Raw genomic sequence first — 25226 nt, forward strand, 5'->3', positions numbered from 1 at the left:
CATGCTAGAGTTTTCCTAAAACTCTAAAAAGACATGCCTGTCTGTTTTTTTGATGACTGCTTTCTTCTTTCTTTTTTGTTTGCACTTGAAGTGGCCTTCGACACTTCCTTCCCTTGCAGGCTCGTCGGCTCCTCTTTTGTCTCCCCTTGGTGGGTTTCTGCTGACACCTACAGGCACATATAACCCATACACATCAGGAGTGGCAGAAATGTGTATATACAGTACCTTCATAATAAAGCATGCTCATGCAAACCAATTACCAATTTGCTGATGGCTGCGATTGCCTCCTCTTAGTCTGAGACCAGTTTTTCATGGGGTGGCTACAGTTAACAAGGAAAAAGGTCAATACCTCTCACTACAAAATTACATCAGCATTTTACTGTTAACTCATATTTAAATTCATTAAGGACTAAAAACAACTCTCGTATGAGGTAGTGCAACCTGAAACAACTAACAGAATCAAAGATAGCAGGGTATATAATATCTATGGCAGTCCTTCTAAAACAACAAGATCAGGTATGGACCTTGAAAACAACAAAATAAATCTCAGTGTATGAAAGCTACATAAAAAGAGAGACAGGAAATCTGATTTGACGATACCTTGATAGGCTCTGTCTGATCCTGGCCTTCTGTCTTGACGACCTTTTCTGAGGAGTCAGGACATCTGGAGAGGAGGGGAATACCAGAGGAAACTGTCTATGTGTGCATATTAAGGAGCATTTGAACTGTGAGGAAATGACAACATCCATTATCTTGTATTAACATGGTTAGGTTGCTATTAATAGTGTGTTTCTTGCCTCTTTTCCTCATCCTTATTTTCTTGGCTGTTTAGTAGGGGGATACGGACAAAGTTAGAGGGTAGCTCAGGCAGCACCTGACTGCACATGCTTGAATAGTAGACCTTAAGAATACAGAGTGTGGCATGAAAACGGTCCAACTCCACCTGTGCAACACAATATAATATAAGATTATGTAAAATCACACTGAGGAGAATCATGACATGGTCAAAAATCTGACATTTTGTTCAGCCAAGTAGTTCTATAGGAATAGAGAAGTTACCTGCATGAGAATAGAGTAGTGGTTGATGAGCATGGCAGTGTGATCCTCCACCCAGCCTTTACCCATGAGAGCAGCTTTCTCCTGCTCGTTCTCCTCTTTACGCTTGTCGCTAATGTCCCACAATTGGTCGCACAGTTCCTGTACACATGTCAGAACATCTCTTTATATTCGATATTTTCATTTTCAAGCAGATTTTTATGATCATGATTTGTAACGTATTATATTACAAATTCTTCTTACATCCATTCTTAGATGTAGTTCTGCTTTGGTTTCTTCATCTTCTCTCATATCATCAGGTATGCTGTTAAAGTCCTTCTGCCACTTAGACACTAACTCCTGCTTTAAGTCTGGACGCCCAAGGTAATGCTTGTAGTCCTCTCTACAGATACAGGGAACCAGGTATAATTTATGTAATAATAAAGGTAATATTTAACAGAGACTGTACTTAGTGTACTTGGTGTACTACATAAAATCAATGATGTTCACACTTCTTCCATGGTCCGGCAGACTACCTGATGTTGCAGAGGTGATGGTTAATAAAAGAGCGTTGTGAGCGCAGCTGCTGCATCACTGTCTTTATGCTGTTCACATAAGAATCACATGTTGCCTCCCAATGGGAGCACAGGTGCTCTGGGATCTCCTTGAGATAGACATGGGGGATAAAGAGATAAACAAAAGAGGGGCCCTGGGAGGATATTGGACAATAAAACTAAACAACACATAGTGTGATGCAACAAATGTCACAAAGATGTCACATGACATGCACTTTCACATGGTAACTTAGAAGTGTACTTTCAACTCTCATAAGCAAAACAAACATAAATAGAAGTTGTAACCTACTGGAGGAAGGGGTTCATCCACATAGACCCAGTTGGATGAACCTGGGCAAGGTGAAGCAGACTCAGGTATGTTCTTGGGGACTTCCTGCGAGCCCTCATGGGTCACTGAAGAAGTTGACCCCTTCCTAGAGTGCCCTATTGATAAGCCAGATAAAAAATACATACGTCATCGTGATAACAAAGTAAGATTAATCAATATTTAGGGACTGTTAAATGATTGTAGTTTCATATTAATTGAAACAATCAAAAAAAGAACTGATAACGATGGTATGTTCTTAACAATTACAGCAGTGAGGAAGTGATTCAGTGCCAAACCAGAGGATACTTTAAATGTGTAATCCACAGACCACTAATAAAATCACCTTGAGGAGAATGTGTGTTGGATTTGGAAAGTGACTGCACACTTTGAGTTTTTTCTTCAGTCAGGCTGGAATGGGACTCTGTGGGGCCAGGGGCTTCATCTGTGAGGCCCGGAGGTTGGTCTACAGGTGCAGCCGAAAAAGAGGAGTCCGGAGCTTTCCCACTGTCCAACACAACATTTTCAACCGGAGGAGTGGCAAAAGCTGATGAAAGAATATATCATTGTGTGTAAATTTGTGGTTTTCATCAGCTATACACCATTTACTATAGAAACTCTAGAACGAAGAATTTTATCATTGGTGTCTGCTAGAAATATAATCCTATTTTAGCCTTATTTTTTGCCTAATGTTATGAAACAATCTAGAAATGTGACATTTACTTAATACTAAAAGTACAAGTACAAAGTACAGTTACCCTTCTGTGTTTGTGTTCTATCTTGCAGCAGGACAGACTCCACTCTTGTGTAAAGCTCCTCCTCATCTACATCTGCATCAACACGGACCAAAATGTTCTGCTTTCCACCAAACCATTCTTTGAGTTTTGGCCAGGAATCCTGAAAATCTGTGACCCTTGAGGGAGAAAACGAACATTTGTTGTTGTTGGACACGCATCCATCTCAGTGTAGCTTCCCATCTGACTCTTTGAAATTTTTTTTTTAATTTATTTACCTGTGTTGAATCTGTGCCAGAAACAAGGTCTTATCTGTGGGATCTTTTTCTGTTTGTGCACCAGATTTCGGTGCAAGCAAAACACATAAACACACAAACGTACAAGTGGTTACTTGTGTACATACAATACACACCATTTATCAGATAATATTTGGGTTCATACAAATACATAGAATTAAACTTCCATCAGTGTCACATACCCGTATGACTAAACGCGCGCCTGACCACACACTCATCTGGGATATCCAGGAGCAGAGCCAGGTCCAGTACAGGAGCTGGAGGTGTTGGAGGTTTGGGTGGATTGGGATCTGCAACAAGGTTTGTTCTATTGCTTACAACATCATTCCCTACATCCACAGACCCGCCGAGGGCTTCCTCTAGGAGGTAGGCCTGGATGATATCAGCTGGAAAGCCATCCAGGATCCAACCTGACTGAGCTGGAACCTGCCTGGTAAGAACACAGCAAATATTTCACTATCTAAAGAGTGACTGAGGGGTTGTTTGTCACATTTAAAAGTATAATTTTAAATATACTTTTAAAATACAATGGACAAAAGACTGCATACTGTGCTTTATACCAATACAGATTAAGTGCTTACCTGATGGCCTCTACTATAATGTCCACTAGCAGCTCATTTGGGATTATGTTGCCTTTTCTTATCTCTTTTTCTACAGCTGCTCCCTGCATGGCCCGGGTAGACAGCTGGATAAGGGACACCGCATGAAAAAAGTTCAAAGTACATAGTATAAGTATAAGTATTTCATTACAAAAAGGTACACATCGATTAAAAAAAATATGTTCAATATTTTGAATCATTACATTCTCTCAAAAGTCCTTATTTTACCAGCAATGAAATTGACAGGAACTGAATTTGAGTCATATTACATATGCACAAACACTTATTCTTACATTACTCTCTTTGCTTTCCTCTTGAGTGTCAAGATCTGAAAAACAATGAAATTACGAGTGACATGTATCACACCAAACAAGCAGCTGTGTGAACTTAATACTTAATATGCAGCGCACGTTTATTACAAGTAAATACACAGATTTTAATGTAGAGTATAAAAGAGCACAGAAAGGAATCGTGTTGGGTTCAGTAACCGACCAGGTTTCACTGATGTGGAGGATGTGAGCAATTGCTCATTGTCTTTCTCTTCCTGCTGCTCTGTGACCTGTAAATTTTATTTTAAAAAAGAGTTGTTTTAAAGATCACTGAGGGCCATTTAAAGCCATGTGTTTACCAGAGTTATAGACTTTTGGCAGACTGATACTACTAAGATTTTATCATCCTAAAAATAATTTTTAAAGCAAAATTATGTGACAAGACTAAATAAAAAGGGATACTAATGAAGTAACAATACTGTCATACTGTGTCTGACTAACCTTGTCTTCATTCTGGTAAGCATTCACCGCCTCGTCAATCAGTGTCTCAATTGATAAGACATAGATGCCATGTGCTAAAGCAGAAAACGACAATCATACTCAGCAACAAATACGCCATATTAAGCCATAATAAGCAATTTCATGTCTGTTTTTAATAAATCATTTTAGTAAAGACATAATTAGGTGTTGTGACATTGTGTGGTCAGGTTGCAAGCAGTATACCTTCAGCAATCTTGGCCAGGCAGCTGGTCTTGCCAGAGCAAAACTTGCCCAGGACACAGGCCTTTAAGGTGAAGTGAGGAAATGAAGGAGAGGAGGCTTCCATGACGGGTGGATGAACAATGTTCCTCAGTTGTGTGACAACATGTCCGAGAACATTGTTGTTGGTCAGAGGTAATTTGGTCTCCCCTGCTTCCTCTGGCCATGCCCACTCACCTACCATGTTCTGACAAACATAACACATGGCTTAGACAAAGAGGATGTTCAGCATTCAGACAGCCCAGTTCAGGGACATTTCTAACTTTTTCAGTGTCTTGTTCCCAACTTTGCATCTAATCACTTTTGATACTTTTACTGAAATCAGCATTCATTCGGAAATGTGGTTGCAAGTTATTCAGTCTGCACAGATACATGCAAGTGTGCAGGCAAACACACATATACAAACATGATTTACAACCTGCACGTGTTTCACACTCACAGTGTATTCATCATAGTCCTGGTTGTTGAGTATGTCCTGCTTCTTTAGCTCTACAGGGTCTAGTGGGGTAGAGAACTCAAACCTTGGCTGCTGGCCTTTTATCGGATCATAGAGAGGCAGACCATTGAACAGCAATTCCTTCCACTCTCTCATCTGCTTCTCTGGAATTAGACTGGACAGCAGAAAGTACAATTGTGGGTAAAATGAGATCTGGACCACACATTTGAAAATGGTTTGACCTACATAGTTTACTGTATACCATGTAATTAACTTTACAGTACTGTTTAATGCCTAAGAAATAAATCAATTGTCAAATTCGGAAATGGTTAATCAAACCATGAGTAGAAGTGCTAACATAGTGAAAATATAAAATAGGCTACAGATATAAAGTAAACTGTGTGGGCAGTGTATATCTGTGGCAATGATGTATTTGATCATAAAAAGAACCAGACAGGATGGTGACATCTCCTAATTTTATTTGACCACTGGTCAGTTATACAATAATGTTTCCAATATAGTTTTTTTTTCCACAGGTTTTTGAGTTAGCACTGTACCATAACGCTTCTATGTTTCTATACAACATTACGTGAAAGATTTCAGTCTTCAGTCAGATTGTCAGTGCCTTCCTATAATACCCTTTTAATGTTTTCCTGTAGCAAGAAAGAAACCGATCAAACAAAAGAAATAAACAAATACTTTAAAGTGTGCATTTTCCAATATTTCTTTCTATTGCTCCTGTTCTTAAAAACTTTGTTTTATGTACTCTTTTTCTCAGTGTATATGTTTTAAAGGAAAACAGACAACTACAGTACATTTAACTAAAATATAGCTAACTTTTCTATGTCTTGATTGATTACAATACTTGGTAAATACCAAGGGACACAATTTGAAAGTTTCAAGATGATATATTCATTAATTGACTGATTGACCAGGAGTCCAAACACCATATCCATATTTCTACTGCATCATTAAAAGCAACTGTGTTACGTACTTCCCAGTGATCAGTCGATATTCTCCAATCTTGGTGGCCAAGTCCACTATCTGCTCAAAAATTTCCTTGCAGCTTGCGAAGTGCTTCTTGTATTTGCTCTGAGCTCGCTCAGCAGAACACCTGTTACAGAGTTCCATCTCCTTTTTGATCGATTCGGCACGTTCCAACTTAGCATGCTGAGCCAAAGCCTGTACCAGGCCAGAAGACGAGATGAGTGGAGACGGCATGACATGAATGTTCCTGCTAATCATCACTGTTAGGATAATTTATGAAGATTTATTATTATTGTGCAAAACACATAACTACTGTGGGTGCTTTTGTGGAAATTGGCCTTGAAGAGACACAAACTAACAGACATCAATTTGTGTAATCAATAGATTACTGATACTTAAGGCTGTATTTTAATCAGCTTCCTGGTTTTCCAATAGACACTGCATGAATAATAACCCATTAAAACCTTTATATGTATGTAACGGACAAATCTGAGACTTAATGGTACGATAATCTGCTCTAGGACTGCCTGACAAATGAGGTACAACAACATACTGTTACATTTTCAACACTGACACTCGCATACTGGACCATGGCCTCATCCTTATCCTTTTGGAGGCATTTATTCAAGTAGCTGTGCCTTCTTTTGAACTAAATTAGTCATCTATAGTATAAGTGTGATCACTGTAAGGACATAACAGATACACATATAGTTATATATGATTCATACAGTCCTACTTTACCACCTGTACCTCTAAAGCTCCTCTCGCTCCCCTCATAATATCTAAAACTCTGTTGATTCTATACAAACTACCAAAAGCAACCCTTTCATCTCTCTGCTTATGATACTACCTTGATACTATCACTGATACAGCCTAATACATAGCAACAATAGAGAGGACTATTTTTCTTCCTTATTCATCTCTTCTCACCGCCTCTCTCTCCAGAGCTTCCTGGATGTCTTTCTCTCTGCGCTGTTGGTACTGCTGCTCTCTAAACAGGCGGTTCTTCCGGATCACCTCCTTCTGCATGCGCATCTGAAGGAGCTGATTTGCCAAGCGCTGCTCCTCCCGAGTCTGACGTGTCAGACGTTTCACCAGCTGCTCATCTCGCTGTGCGTCCTGCAGGGTGAGGCAGAGGTGGCTGGTCAGTTGACTGAATTTAGGTTTAAATGACAAATGTCAAATAAGAGACTGTGTGAGGTGCATATAGTCAACAAAGACAAATTGAAAGATGACTAGATATGAATGACCAGAGACCGATTATTTAGAGTGTACTAAATGAATTCTCCTGATTGGATATTCATTATATATATTATATATATTAACATTTCTCAATGAGAGGTGAGGAGAAGTTTCACCTCCTGAGCTTGATGAGCCTTGAACTGCTCCACCAGGAATCTGTCTACTCTTTTCTCTCTCTGCTCACGAGCAACAGCATTTTCTTCCAGCCTCTGTCGGATATCCTGTAAATACTTGCTGTTGGACTGTAAGACCATTTTAGCTCCACTTGAAGACATGTCATGGCCCTGGCTGCTGCCACCACGAGGAACATCTCCTGATGAGGGCAGGCCACTAAAATTGAAAAGATTCAAATGATGTATAGTGAAGTCATTGTAATGTATAATGGTGAATACCTCAGGTCTTCATTAATACAAACATTTAAATACCATAGTACTACATAAATACAATATTAATGAAATCTCTCACCTCAAAAAGGAAGCAAAACCATAAGTAACCAGTTTCTCCCTGTTTGCCTCAAAACGGGCTATTTCAGTCTGGACCATCTGCATTGACAAAATTGGCAGACCAGAAAGACAAAAAAACTCATTCTTTGACTTCAATTTTCAACAAAGTCTGTGAATATCAATATGCAGCTGACCATTTGAAAACAAGCCAAAAGTAAAATTCATCACAAAATTTATCACATCATTATTTAATCTGGATCACACCTGTGCTTCCTGTGCTTTGCGTTGCTGCTGATGTTGTGTCCTCTTTAGATTAAACTGTGAAGTGTAGGGAGGTGGCTTGGGAACCTGGAAAATAGTAGCCTGTTTATAAGTTGTGATGGTCACTAATAACTGCAGGGGGAAATTGTTCCGAAGTTGTATTTCACTTTCCATACCTTCTCAATATTCTTCAGACTCTGAACATTCTGGACTTTGAGTTGTCTCTTCTGCTGGATGGGATGGATCATCACAGACCTGTCGTTCAGTGACTGGCATTGCACTTCATATTGCTGAGAAATTTTCTGCAGCTTTAGCTCTGAATCACGTTTCACCACCTGAGGCAGTCGCTATATAAAACGAGAGTAAACTGCTTGTTAAGATGTTTCTGTAGATACTGATGTTGTGTTAAAAATGTGAACTTAAAAGATAAAAAATATTTAAAGACAGAGGAAGACAACTTATCCCAATATGTCTATAAAACAAAACATGCAGTTGCCCTCGGAAATTGGTCCCTAAACACATACACAGACTACACATAGATCTATGCAGCACCCCTTACATGACAGTAGATCTCATGCTCCTTTTTGTGCAGGGCAGCAATGGCTGCAGGCTGCATGACTTCCATCATTGTCCTGCTGATTTTTGCTTTCTTCATCTTTTCAAGTGAGACATAGAGTTGGTAAAGGAGGCTTGTGGCAACACCGGGCTTCTCCTGCATCAGTTCCTGGGCTGTGTTTATGTTGAAGGGGATCCCCAATAACCGGAGAGTAGGTTCAAGTCGGGAAAAATTGTTCACTTTGGCAATGGAGGTGCTATGAAGAAAGGTTTGATTAACTTTAATCATTGAGAATTAAGCAACAGTCGATTTTTTTTCCAGCAACAAAAAGCAAATTGGCATGGATGAAGAGTAAAATTAAAGAAGAGAGGCCAACTTACTCTTTCTTCAGAAACAAACTGAAATCGTTCTGCAGCTCATATTTATGCAGAACCTCTCCGATTAGGTAACCACTGGAGAAATCCTGGGCAATAGTCTGTGGCTCTGTGAAGATGAACATGCAATCATGGATGAAAATGAACTTTACAATATGTGGCCATTATGTTATGTTATTCATAGCTTTAAAAAACTGGTTAACCACTAAAGTGCTGTAAGTAAGTATGTAAATAGTTTACACTAACCTGGCTATGATGGTTTTTCCAAAAATACATTTTTAATTTTAAAATAACCTATCCTATACCATCCTAACAATTAATATTCTTTACCTGTGTTGATAAGTTCACTGTTTATTCATCAACTTTGAAATACACCTTTTAAAATAGCTTACATTGTTAGTTTTGTAAATTCACATGAGCTTTGTCTTTTGTGTCCAAGTAGGGGGAGTGTTTCCATGAATGGAGGCTGTGATGTGCTGGACAGACTGTAAAGCCTCTCGTCTTAGCGTTAGCATAAGCTAACAGGCAGTTTGATACGTTACATTAACTTTATTCACACTTACCAACAGCTTTGGACAGTCGGAGCTCCTCGTTGAGCCACTTGCGCAATATGTCTGTCATCTTCTCTCTTTCAACTTCAACTCGGACACTATACTGCCTGATAATTTACATGTCACTGGACGACAGTGTGGCTTTTAGCTCGATAATAAGGGCTGAAAAACAGTCGGATGAAATCCGTGGTGTACAGTTGCCATGGTGACACGTCAACTGTGTTTCCCAGCGTCCTTCAGGAGGGCACTCAGGGGAGGGCGGGCCCTGCTGACCCTAGATCAGTTTTAACTTCCGCAGCCAAATTGAAATAGGATGGATGAATTACTACAAACTGATCGAGAACCTGTACAATGTCAGAAAGGATAGCGATAAAACATACTCCCCTACCTGTTGTTTGTACTCAACACTGTACTATTTTCTCTCTGTATTGCTGATATTATTGTCCTCTTTGTCCGAGTTTGTGTTCGATTTTGGTATTTTGCTTAATAATAATAATAGTAATAGTAATAATAATAATAATAATAATAATACTAATAACAATAATAATAACAATAATAATAACAATAAAATAATAATAATAATACTAATAACAATAATAATAACAATAATAATAATAATAAAGAGATGTAAACCATACTGTATACAAAATAATTAAAATTAGCCCCACATTTACCAGCTGCGACATTAAAGTGATGTACTCATTATAATCTAGTAATATAATATGGATTATTTTGAAATTATCCATTCGGGGAAAAAAAAGTTCTGTAAGTTTCGTAAATACATTTTAATGATAAAACGTTTGTACTTGCAACAGAGAGTTTTTGAACTGTGGTAATGCCGCTTTTACCTAAGTAAAACTTACTAAAGAAAAGATGAACAGGAAATCTTTCCTGCCACATGCCATTACACTGTATAATAACAGCTAAAAACTCAGGTCATAATTTACAGTCACTGCACAATTCTCCATTCTTACTTTGCTCCAAATCAACACTGCCAATTTGCTGTATATACCTTTGTACAATATATTTTATTTACTATGCTATTTTGATATTTTATTATGTATAGTTTGTTCTTTATATTTTATTCTTGTCTATCGTCACTGTGTGTAATGCTGCTGCTGCTCTGTAATTTCCCATCTTGGGATAGATAAAGTCTATCTATCTATCTATCTATCTATCTATCTATCTATCTAGTAGTATCATGTCCGTGACGGCAGGGGGCGGTGTTAGGCAGCGCCGCAGGAAACTTGACGCCGGTGTCACATAAATAGAAGAAGAGTTCATTCAGCCATTACATTCACAGGCAGGTCGAAGCCGCTGCTGTGGAGGACAGGTCATTAGCAACCCGACGAAATGTTATCTGTGAGAGTTGCTGCAGCTTTGGCCAGAGCCCTGCCCAGGAGGGCTGGTTTTGTGAGTATTTCACTGAAACAATCTGCGTGTGATGATGCAGCGAGTTTATTTAATGTCAGCGTGAAGCTTTTGTGGGCGTGAAGGGTAATGTTAACACCACAGGCCGCTAGCTCACTTTGTCATCGACCTGTTAATGCTGCACCAGACGTAAATAATATGTCCCGACTCACGATTCGCGTTAATAATCTTGAAACTGTCGGTTTGAACGTGTTTGTTGAAGTTGCCCTTGATTAAACTTCGTCCTGCTGCAAGCGGCGCTGAGGTTAGCACGCAGGCTAATGCTAGCTGGCAGCTAGCGGCTCATTGAGCCACGCTTTGAAGGTCAGAAAGCCTGACAGCGCATGTCCTCTCTGCGCTCTGCTACACTGACACAGCGATTAAAGTGCATTTTGTTAACTGTCGCTGCTGCTGTTTGTTTTTTTTTTTGTGAACTTTTATTTGCAATCAACGTTTAATCGAGTCCGTCTGTCATTAAAAATCAGGTGTCCAAGGCTGTGCCGGCTGCCTGCGTTGGGGTCAACCACCTCCACACACACAGACCATGGCTGCAGAAGACAGGTGAGAAAGCAAAAAGACAACATGTTAGAAACTTTGTCCTCAGCAACCAAAAGGTGGTTCATGAAGGTCATTAGTTCTAATGTTTCCAGAGCTTGTCTTTGTAATTGCTATGTCAAACATAGTTTATATATTTATCCTTTAGGACTAAGACGAGAATTAAAAAATAAAAAACTGACAGTCACAGCAGCGCCTCAATGTTTGCCATAAGATCAATGAAGTTATGTCACCTTTTCTCATCCTTTACAATGTTGGATTATTTGCTGGGCCTATACCAACATGTTAAATGCACCTACTGATCAGTCTCTACTAATTTTATAATGAACATGAATGGATGTCATTATTATTTTTTTTTTTTTATTGTGTATAAACAAGATTCATTGACATGCATGTCTTCTCTTTCACAGGCACAGCCGAGGTGTCTTCAATCTTGGAGGAGAAGATCATGGGAGCTGACACCGCAGCAGATCTTGAGGAGACCGGACGTGTGCTGTCCATTGGTGACGGTATTGCCAGAGTGTACGGGCTGAGGAACGTCCAGGCAGAAGAGATGGTGGAGTTCTCCTCTGGACTGAAAGTATGTAGGAAGGGACTCTAAAAAAATATCTTTATTTACAAGCTAATCACACTGAAGACAAACTTTAGTCACTTCTCATTTTGAATCAAAAACTGAAAGAACATTTAGTTTTTTGTTATTTTTTTCTAGAAGGTGGAACACTTGCACCTTAAATTGCCAGCATTTTCATTTTAGCTTTTCCCCTCCAGGGCATGTCTCTGAACTTGGAGCCTGACAACGTTGGTGTTGTGGTGTTCGGTAATGACAAGCTGATCAAGGAGGGTGACATTGTGAAGAGGACTGGTGCCATCGTGGATGTCCCTGTTGGCGAGGAGCTGCTTGGCCGTGTGGTCGACGCTCTGGGAAATGCCATTGATGGAAAGGTAACTTGAGTCACTAATTTATAATTAACTTTTTATTTATCAGATGACTCCTCAAAGTATATTATTTCCCATATTGATAATTTTATATTTTGGTTTCTTTTATAATAACTAGTTTTAAAGCAGTGTCTGCAGTTTTTATTCTGTTTTTAAATGATTCTGACTTGAATGATGATGTCTCTGTATATCCAGAGAACATGATAGATCACCAAAATGCACTTTTTCCTTCCCAGTCGGTAGATGTTGCTTAATTGTCTTGCCACTAATACTACCTAAAATTCCAGTTACTTGCGTGATCAAAAGAAACATTACAAATGTTGCTTGTTTACATTAGATGGCTTTATTGACACATTTGTCCTCATGTTGGTATGTCGGGTCATCTTTTAAAATCAATATTTCTATTTTCTCAGGGTCCTCTGGGTTCCAAAATCCGTAGGCGTGTTGGTCTGAAGGCCCCTGGTATCATCCCCCGTATCTCTGTGAGGGAGCCCATGCAGACTGGAATCAAGGCTGTGGACAGTCTGGTGCCCATTGGTAGAGGCCAGCGTGAGCTGATCATTGGTGACAGGCAGACTGGGTAAAATACTCTTTTTGGAGATGCATCTGTTCAATGGATTTAGGCTTTGAATCTTTAGTTGTAGCTTTAAAGATAAGGATGCTGATGATGATTTTAAAATAATCTGTCTTCACTCTCCAGCAAAACTGCCATTGCCATCGACACAATCATCAACCAGAAACGCTTCAACGAAGGAACTGATGAGAAGAAGAAGCTGTACTGTATCTACGTCGCCATTGGACAGAAGAGGTCCACTGTGGCTCAGCTGGTGAAGAGGCTGACTGATGCCGATGCCATGAAGTACACCATCGTGGTCTCTGCCACCGCCTCTGATGCTGCTCCCCTGCAGTACCTGGCCCCATACTCTGGCTGCTCCATGGGAGAGTACTTCAGAGACAATGGCAAGCATGCCTTGATCATCTATGATGATCTGTCCAAGCAGGTGAGGGCACAGATCACGGTTGTATAGTGAAACAAAAGTGAGAATATTATTAAGGAAATTAAAGCTGTGTTCCCAAGTTCAACCTTTTGTAAACTTGTTTCCCCTTTTCTGCTCAGGCTGTTGCCTACCGTCAGATGTCTCTGCTGCTGCGTCGTCCCCCTGGTCGTGAGGCTTACCCTGGTGATGTGTTCTACCTGCACTCCCGTCTGCTGGAGAGAGCCGCCAAGATGAACGACAACTTTGGTGGTGGCTCCCTTACTGCCCTGCCTGTCATTGAGACCCAGGCCGGTGATGTGTCTGCCTACATCCCCACCAACGTCATCTCCATCACAGACGGACAGGTTTGTCTAAAACTGTTTTTGTGTTCATTGGCTGTGTTTTGGCCCCGTATGAAACTTTGTAAATGAAACTTTTTTTTCTGTTTGCTGTAGATCTTCTTGGAGACTGAGTTGTTCTACAAGGGTATCCGCCCAGCTATCAATGTGGGTCTGTCTGTGTCCAGAGTAGGCTCTGCTGCCCAGACCAGGGCCATGAAGCAGGTAACATTTGGGTTTTTATATTATAAACCACACCTGAACATTAACTTTATTTCAAGTTTCTCTTCACAGTAAATTGTTCTATACATTGTCAAATTCTAAATTAATTTCAACCCTGTAGGTGGCCGGTACCATGAAGCTGGAGCTGGCTCAGTATCGTGAGGTTGCTGCCTTCGCCCAGTTCGGCTCTGACCTGGACGCTGCCACCCAGCAGCTCCTTAACAGGGGTGTCAGGCTTACTGAATTGCTCAAGCAGGGACAGTACTGTGAGTGTCTACTACATCTTTTAAATTCAAAAATATATTAGCAATGCCATGCATATCTCTAAAAATGCCAAATTTACTAAACTGTCCCATTTTCCTCCCTCCAGCTCCCATGGCCATCGAGGAGCAGGTGACAGTCATCTACGCTGGTGTCAGAGGTCACTTGGACAAGATGGAGCCCAGCAAGATCACAAAGTTTGAGAAGGCTTTCCTGCAGCACATCCTCAGCCAGCACCAGGACCTGCTCGCCGCAATCAGGTGAGCCTAACTTTACAGCAACAGTATTTTCAGTTTTGTTTTTTTTCCCTTTCCTTATTGTTAGACCACAAGTTAAGGGGTGTTTAGAGTTTTATAATGTTAATCTAACCTGACCTGTTTTCTGTTTCAGGGCTGACGGCAAGATCTCTGAGGCATCAGACGCTAAACTGAAGCAGATTGTTCTGAACTTCCTGTCCAGTTTTGAGTAATGGATAGCACTTCTCTTGATCTTCAGTGAGCTACCTGTCTGTGTCCTCATTAAGCTTATATATGTGAACACACTGAAGGCCAAAACCTCCATGTACAGATTTCTCCAAATAAAATTTTACAACCCTGCTGTGCTGTAAAATTCTTCTGATTGTGCGCTTAACTGCAGTAAGTTTAGTGTTTAGGTCAGAGCCCTCTGAGCAGATCCACCATTGGCAGACGAGTAATAATCCACGAGAAGAATAACAAACAATACTTTTGTTTAGACACATCAAATGTGTCTTTGAATATTTATGTCTGCATAACAGACACGGTCACGAATTTTGTTTACTGTGCTGTAACAAGTTGTTCATAAGAGCATTATTTTAAAGAGGACATTTGAGTGTTTTGGTTGACTTCAGTGTCTGTTTGCTCCTCGCTGTCGTAGAGGATGTGCAGAGTGAACTGTAAACCCAGTTTCTCAACTGTGGTTCAGCTGATGGGGTGAATGTTTGATACTATGGTAATAAATTCAGTGACACTGTCACACATCAAATCCTCCTTGTATTGTCCTGTCTTAAATCCTGAGTCCCAATCAATGACTTAAAAGTGAGTATAGTGAGGAATATGTACAGCTTTGTGGTTTAAGTCTGGCTGGTAAAAATCTAGATTACATTCCATAACTCAAAACATATTTATGTACTTAAGTTATTGAGAGTGCTTGCTCTTTTCTGCAAGAGAATTTCCTAGAAGGCTTGCAACTAATAATTACCTAAATCAACTAATGAGCATATTTTATCTATGAAATGTTTAAGATGGCTACTTCAGACTGTTGCCCCAAAGATATTCAATTTACAGCAATATAAACAGAGGTTCAACAAGTCCAGTTAAAGAATGGTTTGTATTTTTGCTCAAAACCTGAAACAGATTTAGATTGACTGACTGAATTTAAAAAACCTGCAGATTAATATATGTAACTTGACATTTGTAACACATACTCTGGATAATATTATTCATGTCCAGCAGAGGGCCATGAATGCCTGAAAGTAGACTAAGCAAAAACATAGGTTCAACAACAATTCTCAACTGAATCTTTGACAAAAGGTTATTTCAACACGAGTCACCAGTAGGGGGCTGAATTTGGCCCTAGTTGCCAGAAGGGCCTACAACAGTTTGGTATATAGTATTTTTTATACATATGTAAGCATGTAAGCACAATCTAGACATTTTAACCTTGTGTTATATACAATATAGAAATTTAATTACTTCATAAAATTTAAGTTAACCACATTTTTGTTATTTAAAACAAATCAATACATAAAATCACCCAGCTATTCAACTTATTTCCCATTGTTGCAGTATCATTCACCCTTCTCTATTGTCTATTTCCCTTTTGTACTTTTTTTTGTTCGTCTCTTCCTAATTTTTTTTTTTTTTTTTTTTTTTTTACAGTTGATACTGTTAAGAGGATCCTCTTGTCACAGTAAGTAGGCTGGCACTATGTGTAATATATATACAAAAGAAAAGTAAGTCTGGCGTGTGGGAGGAATGTAATTAATGAAATAAGATTATTAGATTCTGCTGCTATTGCCCACTGCATTCTGAGTCACTTGTTTCTGCAGTGCCATCACTGTCTGGCAAGATAAAGTGAGACATGTGACATGTGATAGTGAATGGAGATGCTTTCAATCAGGACTATTGTTGAGGTCAGCGTGACAACAAGAGAGAGCTCTGTGGAGCAATAGACAACATGATCAGTCAGGTTTCAGGCGTGGGGGGAGGACAGGACAGCAAGATGAGCAGGTTGTCGATGGCCAAACAGTCTTGTATTCATGACGTATTCAGAAAATTCTGTTTGTTAGTGATAATGTATCAAAACATTTCATAATGCATATAAGGTTTTTGGCAATTTCCCCAGGAAATTTCACCAAGTTTCTGTTGTTCTATTTCTACATTCCTGCTCACTTATTTTAATGCATTTATTTGCATAGTTTCAAATGAAAGTGCTTGGAAAGGAATCTATAAAACACCATTATATACCCTGCTAGATATCCTACTACTGCTAACACTGGTGATGTTTGGCCTCTAAATCAAATTTGCGCAATAGACTCAGTCATCTTAGTCACCCTGCTTCCAGTACAGACATCAAAGACCAAGGTCAGACTGTATTGGAAATTTTAGCTCACCATGCCATGCACCTACACACCTAATGAGTGCAAAAGAATTACAATAGCCCTGATGAAATATAAAAGTGCTTTTGTATGGAAACATGTGCAGCTAATAATTATTATACTATTAGCCAACTGTGTTCAAAGTATGAGATTTCATAAATAAATTCCTATTCATGACAGAAACAAACAACAGTTAATACAGTCATGTTGACATTGATGAGTGTTAAACGTCTCTCTAGCCTCTCAGTCTCTGTAATAGGATTTAAACTCTAAACCGGATCCCCAACTCAGACATTTGCAACCAAGGATCAGCGCCTGTCTGCTAACAGAACTTTTGCTTTGGTGAAGAGAAACTGGCCTCTCGTCCTCGTCTCGTGAGAAATGTGTGATAGTTAATGTGCTGACATGATAACACTGAGATGACAGACAAACTTTCCATTGACATGAAAAGAGGTATATTTGCATGCTTGTGGTTTCTATGGTCTATTGACACAGACAGAGAACGACACACCCAAAGCAGTGTTTTGTTTGGTTTGGTCAAACCTTTCTTTCAGGTCTGCACTTCTAATAGAATTTGGTTACTGAATCACATTATTGGTTTCTCTTCCTTGATGACACACCTCATGCTGCAGTCTTACAGGGGGAAAAAAAAGGCAAATCAGCTGTTTTGCCGCAGCACGAGTCTACACTTTGTGTAAAATCAGCAGCTGTACCATGTCCAAGGCTCTATTCACTTGAATTATACTTGCTACATTTTGTCCCCTTCAGACAGAACAAACAGGAATCACTTCTCCCTTTGTAACAAAGTAGCAAAATTGACTTTATTTGTCAAACACACACACAAAAAGTCAATGCATTGTATTTTTCATACATGAAATCACCAGGGAAGAGCCGTAACAGCACGTAGCAGCAATCTAAGGCAAAAATCAACATGAAATATATTATTTCTGAGTTCAGTCTCCATTTTAGGTTTAAGGACTGTCCAGGTTTTCTTATTCACAGGTGCCAGGCTCTCTACAAGCCTGCTTGCAGTGCGCAACACAGACGCTCATTATATTCTGTGCAAAAGGAATTTCATTCATTCATGATGGCAACACCAGACCAATATACACTAGAAACCACATTTCCAACAGGCTCACACTGTAAAAAGCAACATTTCCAGGAAAACCCAACATGCTATATTTTCACAATAATGGTAATAATATCAATAATAATCACAACAATAATAATAATAACAATAATAATAATAACAAACTGTATTATGTTGGATTTACCCCAATACTTGGCAGAAACTTTATAACTCAATAAAGTGCAAGTACTGTCTTCTGCAGTGCACTTTTCTTCCTGTAATTAAATTTACCGACCACACCAAAGACAGCAGCTAAAGCCTGCAGGCTGCAGCATTGGCTCCATGGGGCAAACTGTGTTGAAGAAATGCACAGAAACAGCCGGTAGTTAATGTCAAACACTTGCAGTTCAGTGAGGTGTTTTCAGTTTAGGTCCTCCGTGACCATTTTAAGGGATAGGGGTCCAATATAGTATTGTCTCTGAGATCTCAGATTTCAGTCAGTGCTACCATAGTGGTTCCCATTGGAAGGGTTTTCCTGTAGACTGGTGTGTGAGGTATCTTCCTCCTGTGACACCACTGGGTCCACTGGCTGTTCAAAGAAATTGGACACACAGAACACCTGCAGAAAAACAAGGGGAAATAAAGTGAAATCACTTAACTTAAGCTTGATTTATATGGTGAACACATACAAAATATGCTATGGGTCTAACTATTCAACAGTGTAAACATACTATAGCTTCAATGAACAGGTGAAGAAGCTGAGACGGACTTTACAGTACAGTCGTCCCTCACTATAACGTGGTTCACTTTTCGCGGACTCGCTGTTTCGCAGATTTTTTTGGTGTAATTTTGCATGCTTTTTTTTACAGCGCACATGTGTTCTGCGTCCTGATTAATTAAGGGAGTACTGTACAAAATGCGTGTAAAAAGGTGTATAAAAGTGTGTGGTTAGGGGTTTTACGGCCTTAAAACATGTATAATAATTGTAAAACTTACTTTGCGGATTTTGTTTATTGCGGGTTATTTTTAGAACGTATCCCCCGCGATAAACGAGGGACCACTGTATCTGACACTGTTAGAAAGTGTCATAAGTTCGTATTCAGGGGTTCAACGTCTTTTTAAAAACAAGCATGTGCTCTTTGTAAATGTGCTTAATGAATAATTTGACTTTTTAAATTGCTACTGCATAAAAAACACACTGTGTCTGTATCTGACATTGTCATAATAAATCTTTAGATGAGACTTACTGTGAGAGTAGCCACTAAACCCCCTTGCAAGAGGCCTGCAAGCACATCACTCCAGTGATGTTTGTAGTCAGACACCCGGGAAAGACCCACATAAACAGCAGTCGCGATAAGGAAAAACTGGATGGTAGGACGCAGTAGCCTCGCCCACTCTGACTTCAGTCTGGCTTGAATGTACAGCTACAATTGTCAGAGGGAGACAATGAATATGCATTACAATGACATCACACAGAGTTAAAACTTTTGAGCCAGTGTTTACAGTACACATTAACAGATCAGCTGTTAATGTGTACTGTAAACACTGGCTCAAAGGTTTTTGACGATGGTCACAAAAAACAAATGTCATTTTCCAGAGCAATTCTGAATGCATTACCTTGAAACCAGCAAAGTTATATTTTAGAATTAACATTGCTTTTTAACATTTATAACAGTCACATTTTTTGAAGTAGCAAATATGTACTTACTACAAGGAACAGCATGCAGTACATAGAGAAGGACGAATGACCAGAGTAGAAGGACAGTCTGCAAAAGAGAAAAAAATGGAGATATAATTATCAGCCTAATCAAGACAATCATATTTTAGATTCATTATCAAGTACTATCACTGTATTAAACTGTTAACTCTGCTGAATTTACACATCAGAATCAATCATACTAGCAGTGAGGGGCACAACTGTGAAACTCTAGAGGAGCTTTATCTGACAAAATAACTCCACTGATGTCATCTGGATTATTTCACACTGGGCTACATATTTTCAACAAAAAGCAGAGTGGACTTGACACGGGGCGTCTACCAGCTAGGGAGAGTCAACCAACCAAATGACACGATTATACACTTTAGTTCCATTTTATTTATTAATTTTTCATGGCTCATTTGTAAACAGTAGATGTTCATAATGTATTCTAGATTGAAAAGTTCATGTTTTGTGCATCTATTCCTGTACTTCTAGTGTTGTGTATTGTGGGAAGTGTATGATTTGGGTTTTGACCTACACCATGTTATTTAATTTGTCTCTTGCAAAACCCACACCTTTATGGAAGTACAACACTAAATCACCTATCCCTTTAAGAACTGACAGTTTTAAAATAAAAGATCAGTTTTGCTAAGTTCTGCAAAGTAATGCAAATAACTGAGCTCTTATAGTCGTTGTTGTTTATAATTTTATGATTTAGTCACACAAAATGATGTATGTCACACTCCTAATAAACAAGCAGCTGTTGTAGGTTTCATTTAATTCCTGATCTGGATCATTACCTGGCCTCATCTACCAGAAACTTGTCTCCAGTGCAGGTGAAGTTCTCGATGTAACCACCAGCTTTGCAGTTGATACGTTCCCAGACTGGTTTGCATACAGCCAGGAAGTTTGGCCGCAGTCGACCGATGGAGTATTTGGCTATATCCGTCAGAGACTGGCTAGCAGCAGCTCCAAACACGTAGCTCCCCACAGCTTTGTAGACACATGCCACATACTTGGTCCCCAAAGAGTGGTTCTTGATGCGAGACATGTAAACAGAAAGGCACTCACCACAGACAATCTGCAACAGCAGAGATTAGACAATAAGGAAACTGTTCTCAAGCAAAGAAGATGAAATGATGTTTCCTTCTTTTATGGAAGTTTAGGAAATTATGGAAGAAGACAACTTGAATTACCACAATCAATGTGAAGGGGATCATGACTCCTCCCAGCAGCTGGTAGGATATGGTGTCCTCTTTGAGGGGGTATCTGATGGACTCATCATTACAGAAGAAACCCCGTTTGAAGGGATTGTGTTGAGGGGTAAGGATAAAAAATGGAAGTCCAACTGTTAAAAAAGAAAGAAAAGGGCAGATAATGACGATAGATTCTTCCTCTTTGTCAGATTTCAGCTCGTCTTACATCTTATATAATCAAAATGTACAAATACTCACACTGATGAGCCACTATTATTACAAAATGTTAGTAATGTTATTAGTTAGTCATAGGAAATGTGATGAGATGTGTTTCCTCTGGTGTGAGTACATAGAAGCTCACGAGTCCTGTGGGTTTCATTTAGCTGCAGGGACAATACACTCTGTTCAAGAGTGTAAAGTTACACAATAACTGAATTAAACGCTTAAGGCCCTGGGTTACGACAGAACAATAGTGTAAAAACAAGCCAGAGAAGAGTAGTAATACAATCTTGCTGGAATTCAGGTCATATAACACTGTAGCTATGAAGACATTTTTATCTAAACCATGATGTTCATCAGTACATGCTATGACTTGCTTTGGTTTATTCATTCTTTATTTATCTGCAGCTTTTCTGAATGTTGCAAAACTGAACTGAGACGAGGAAATGGCTAAACTGAAGTTAAGTAATAACAGACATTCTTCAAATCTGATCACTGGTAATGAGGCTTTTTGGCTCAATGAGTTATCACAGAGTCACAGAGCTTTGTCCAAGCCTGTTACTTTAGACCTACTGCAGGCAAATTACATGAATGGAATTTTTAAGTATGCTCTTTCAAAAAGTTTGACGAGAATGAGTCTGAAAAAAGAAAGGAGCACGAGTAGAGGGGATATGATAATCCTGTGACAATATTCAATATTGAATTGTTTATTTTTTTTTATTTGATTTTTTATTCTTTCTTTCTTTCTTTCTTTCTTTCTTTCTTTCTTTCTTTCTTCCTCACGTTGCAGATGTGCCTGATTTTAGTTGATAATTTGCTGTAATTGAAGCTTTTGAATTGTGATACTGTAAAAATGTATAACAGTGTGTACAATTAATGTAGGTATTTAATTACTGAGGGCTTGGGTTAGGGTAGTGCTTACGAACTGACTTCATGTTTCATAATGTTACCTGATGAAACAAGGCACAGACAATGAAGTAAAGAGATGGAAAATGTTACAACAGATAAAATACATAACAGATAACTAATGCATACGAAGAATTATATGTAATTTTATTTAACCAGGATTATTTTGGCATTGGCAGCATTTTAATATAGTTTTTAAAACATAGCAGATTTTATTGGATATAAAAGAGCAAAGTCCTGAATTTATATCAGTCGATGTCTCTGGTGTTTACAGAGTCCAACAAACTTTAACCTTTAACCATCAATCCACAGTCTGACATTATGATATGCTCAAAAATAAGAACTAAACAACTGGAAAACGTAATCATCTAAAGAAATAACTGATAACAAGTTAAAGGATTATAAACAACCCAAGAGACACAGTTGTGTGGCATAGTTCAAGATGCAAATATCAATGAATTAATCATTATTAAATAATAGGACATATTAATAGGGTATGAGTTTTGACTGTACTTAGGTGTACGTTTTAGACAGTTGAACTTTACTTCAGTATTACTATTATATGCTTCTTTATACTTGCACATTTCAGAAATAAATATTGTTAGTTTTACTTTGTATATTAAGATTTAACATAAAGTTAAGGTAATATCAGTTTAAACATTAAACATTTTACAGATTTAATGAGCTCCAACTACAGCAGTAAAATGCTGCATACACACTGATGCATTTAATATCATGATCAGGGAGGCATTTTTTGGCATTATGGGTACTTTTTGAATACATCATTTTACTTATAGTACTTCTGTACTGTGGGTATGGTTAATGATTTGAATCCTTGACTTTTGAAGGAGTGTTTTTTTTTGTTTGAGTTTACAAAACATAAAAGAAGGACTGTATAATGAACTAGAGTTTGGACAGGAAACATGGCACTGGGAAACAAGGATTACATTTTCCAGTTTGGTTGTTGCTGCCAAAACTAAATGAGAGGATTGGTGCCCAGTCAGCAAACCACAAGACACTGACTAAGCAAAGTGAGTGCAGATTAATCACAGCAAAATACTTCTGGAGCTATGTGTGTGTCTAATAAACCTCTTTATCCTTATTAAATATGGCAGCTAATAAACTAAACTCTGTACAAAGGTTTATTTAATTCTTTGCCGCAGTATCACTGCAGGGTTGTCAGTCCCATTCAGTGGCGCTGCAGCATGTCTGTGCTATGATTACATTCCAAACACTGAGCTAAAAATACAGCTTTACTTGGAAAAATAAGCACACACAGGGTTGGACTTTGTTGCTTCTCTTTTTTTTTTTCCATTTTCCTTCCTGTTTCCTTAAACCTCAAGCCTTCCCATGTGTATTTATATGACGTGTAGTTCAAATCATTTGAATGGATTTGCTTAAACAACTTAACAACTGTTAAGAAAGGAGCAGCGCTGTGGGAGTCCTTTACTTTAAGTCTGATGACAAAGAAAATCCCTTTATTCTTGATAAACAATCAAACCTGATCATAAGGTTGCTTTAACAGTCAGAGGTGCGTGAGTTTACATACCGAGGATGAGACAGGTAACGTCCAGCACGAGCAGAGGGATCCCCGAAGCTTCAAACATGTTGCGTCTCCTCCTGGTGTGTGTCTTTGTAAAAAATGTCCGGTGGTCCCGGCTGCTTTTACGCGAGACGAGACGCAGCTTATCTGCCGCACATGTCTCGCTATTTAAAAAAAAAAATTAAAAAAACACCACTGACATTGTGTCCGAGAAGATGAAAAACTACCGAGGGAGTCAGGGAAGAGGGGGTGTAATTCAAAAATAAGGTAAATATGGTCTAATTGAAAAACACTCAACTAAAGGCTAAAAACTAATCTAACACCACCACACACGTGAAGAGCCTCTCTCACCCGTTCAACTGCTCACAAACCATCATAACACGGAGGCTGCGGGATTTCTTCAGCTCATAATACCGTCCTGTCCTGTCCTGTCCTGTCCTGTCCTCGGATGAGACATAACCGAGCGCTCCTCTACCCCGTTGTAATTAATGGTGCGTTCAGGTACAGCTGGGAAAACATGAACCAACGAGTGGGTGGAGACTGGAGAGTGTTTGAGTGGCAAAAGTGGCATTACCAAGGTTTAGAGTTAGTAAAATACAATGCTATAAAACATTTATATAAAAAATAAATATAAAATATACTAAAATAAAATGTAAAAAATATGTATGGATGTTTTATACACTGTACAAAATTGTATATTCTATATTCAAGTATAAATAGATTTGATCATACTAAAAATAGGATACATTAGGCTATAAATGAAATACTCACTGTAGACTATTGTAAAGTGGCATTGTGTGTTTCAACTTTATACATTTGCTATTCTTTGCTCACTGATGGTTCAGATTAATTTATATCATTCCTCTGTGAATTTTGCTTGGTTTGTGTTTTTCTATAGATTAATAAAATGTGAGTTTTCTGTTTAATATCCATAAGCTAATATTCTGTACTCTCTGACTTCGTGTGATTAAAGTTATCCTGACCAGAATTCTGTTTGTCAAGTAAACAGATTGATGAGTGTCTGTAAAAAGGTTTTGTTGGCATTACACAAACTAAATATGGGATTTCCCAGGTGTATTTTAACGCAGCACGGGACAAGGGAAGTGGTAATAGGAGTGTCGGGCCTATGGCGTGCCTGTGTTGACACTACGACAGGCGTCGGCCGATGCAGAGCTGCTCCTCCCTCTACTGTGTTAGCCTGCAGAGGTAATAAGGTTACATCAGTATCACTATTAATAGAGTAGAGTTTATGGTCTCCTCATCAATGCACCACAGCGCTTAGATTAGATGCATCCGTATAGGAATTAATTCTTCTTTATGGTGATTATAGGTGGTTAATTCATCTTACAGCCTACTTATGTAGATGTAAGTATAGGCCCTTTGCTGCTGTATTTTGTGTAATAGTTGTGGATGTAGTGTTAAGTTTAAAGCTTTAGAGTCCTTCTCATTCATAACATCATTCTTTGATTGGGCAGTCTAATCTATAACAACAATACATGTAAAATATATTAAGTAAACTATCCGCCTCCAAAATGTGTAATGGAGTTACTTTAGTAGGAAAATAACACTGAAAAAACACAAGTATGTTAAATCCTACTTCATAGAATACTTGCTCTGCTATGCTTCATTCACTATATATACTATATAATCATATACATATGTTTTCTATGTATGGAAAACATATAATGAGTTTATACAAGTAAGTAAGCGTAAGTGTTATGAACAAAATGTACTTAAAGTATCAAGAGTAAATTCTGTCTGTATCTATACGGAATGAGTACTTTTAGTATACTAAAATGTTCCCTGTCAGTGTTTTACCTATATATGATGTGTTTTTATTTATTTATTTATTATTAC

At 38.7% G+C, this 25226-nt stretch overlaps 3 protein-coding genes across 3 annotated transcripts; 1 reads left to right on the plus strand and 2 right to left on the minus strand.

Moving 5' to 3' along the window:
• Positions 1–41: 41 nt before the first annotated feature.
• Positions 42–9623, minus strand: LOC104920842 (sperm flagellar protein 2). Its single transcript, XM_019264468.2, has 27 exons — positions 9434–9623; positions 8877–8979; positions 8500–8752; positions 8117–8287; positions 7944–8027; positions 7702–7778; positions 7353–7566; positions 6925–7113; positions 6002–6189; positions 5011–5182; positions 4536–4758; positions 4314–4387; positions 4036–4102; positions 3837–3871; positions 3526–3629; positions 3127–3374; positions 2927–2975; positions 2673–2827; positions 2261–2461; positions 1900–2033; positions 1572–1699; positions 1300–1438; positions 1060–1197; positions 798–943; positions 601–664; positions 261–320; positions 42–167 (listed from the first exon to the last, which is right to left on the minus strand). The coding sequence occupies exons 1-26, from the start codon at positions 9489–9491 to the stop codon at positions 291–293; spliced, it is 3444 nt and encodes a 1147-aa protein (XP_019120013.2). The 5' UTR covers positions 9492–9623; the 3' UTR covers positions 42–167; positions 261–290.
• A 1057-nt stretch (positions 9624–10680) lies between these two features.
• LOC104920830 (ATP synthase subunit alpha, mitochondrial) lies at positions 10681–14717 on the plus strand. The gene is made up of 11 exons (XM_010733205.3): positions 10681–10834; positions 11317–11392; positions 11797–11966; positions 12155–12328; positions 12736–12902; positions 13023–13323; positions 13440–13664; positions 13755–13862; positions 13981–14125; positions 14230–14380; positions 14511–14717. The coding sequence occupies exons 1-11, from the start codon at positions 10775–10777 to the stop codon at positions 14587–14589; spliced, it is 1656 nt and encodes a 551-aa protein (XP_010731507.1). The 5' UTR covers positions 10681–10774; the 3' UTR covers positions 14590–14717.
• A 2819-nt stretch (positions 14718–17536) lies between these two features.
• LOC104920829 (phospholipid phosphatase 1) lies at positions 17537–23847 on the minus strand. The gene is made up of 6 exons (XM_010733204.3): positions 23376–23847; positions 20702–20853; positions 20306–20586; positions 19515–19572; positions 19054–19230; positions 17537–18425 (listed from the first exon to the last, which is right to left on the minus strand). Exons 1-6 carry the CDS (start codon positions 23431–23433, stop codon positions 18300–18302), a joined length of 852 nt encoding a protein of 283 aa, XP_010731506.2. The 5' UTR covers positions 23434–23847; the 3' UTR covers positions 17537–18299.
• Between the last annotated feature and the right edge of the window lie 1379 nt (positions 23848–25226).

This window comes from Larimichthys crocea, chromosome III (genome assembly GCF_000972845.2).
Source record: "Larimichthys crocea isolate SSNF chromosome III, L_crocea_2.0, whole genome shotgun sequence".
Lineage (NCBI taxonomy): Eukaryota > Metazoa > Chordata > Actinopteri > Sciaenidae > Larimichthys > Larimichthys crocea.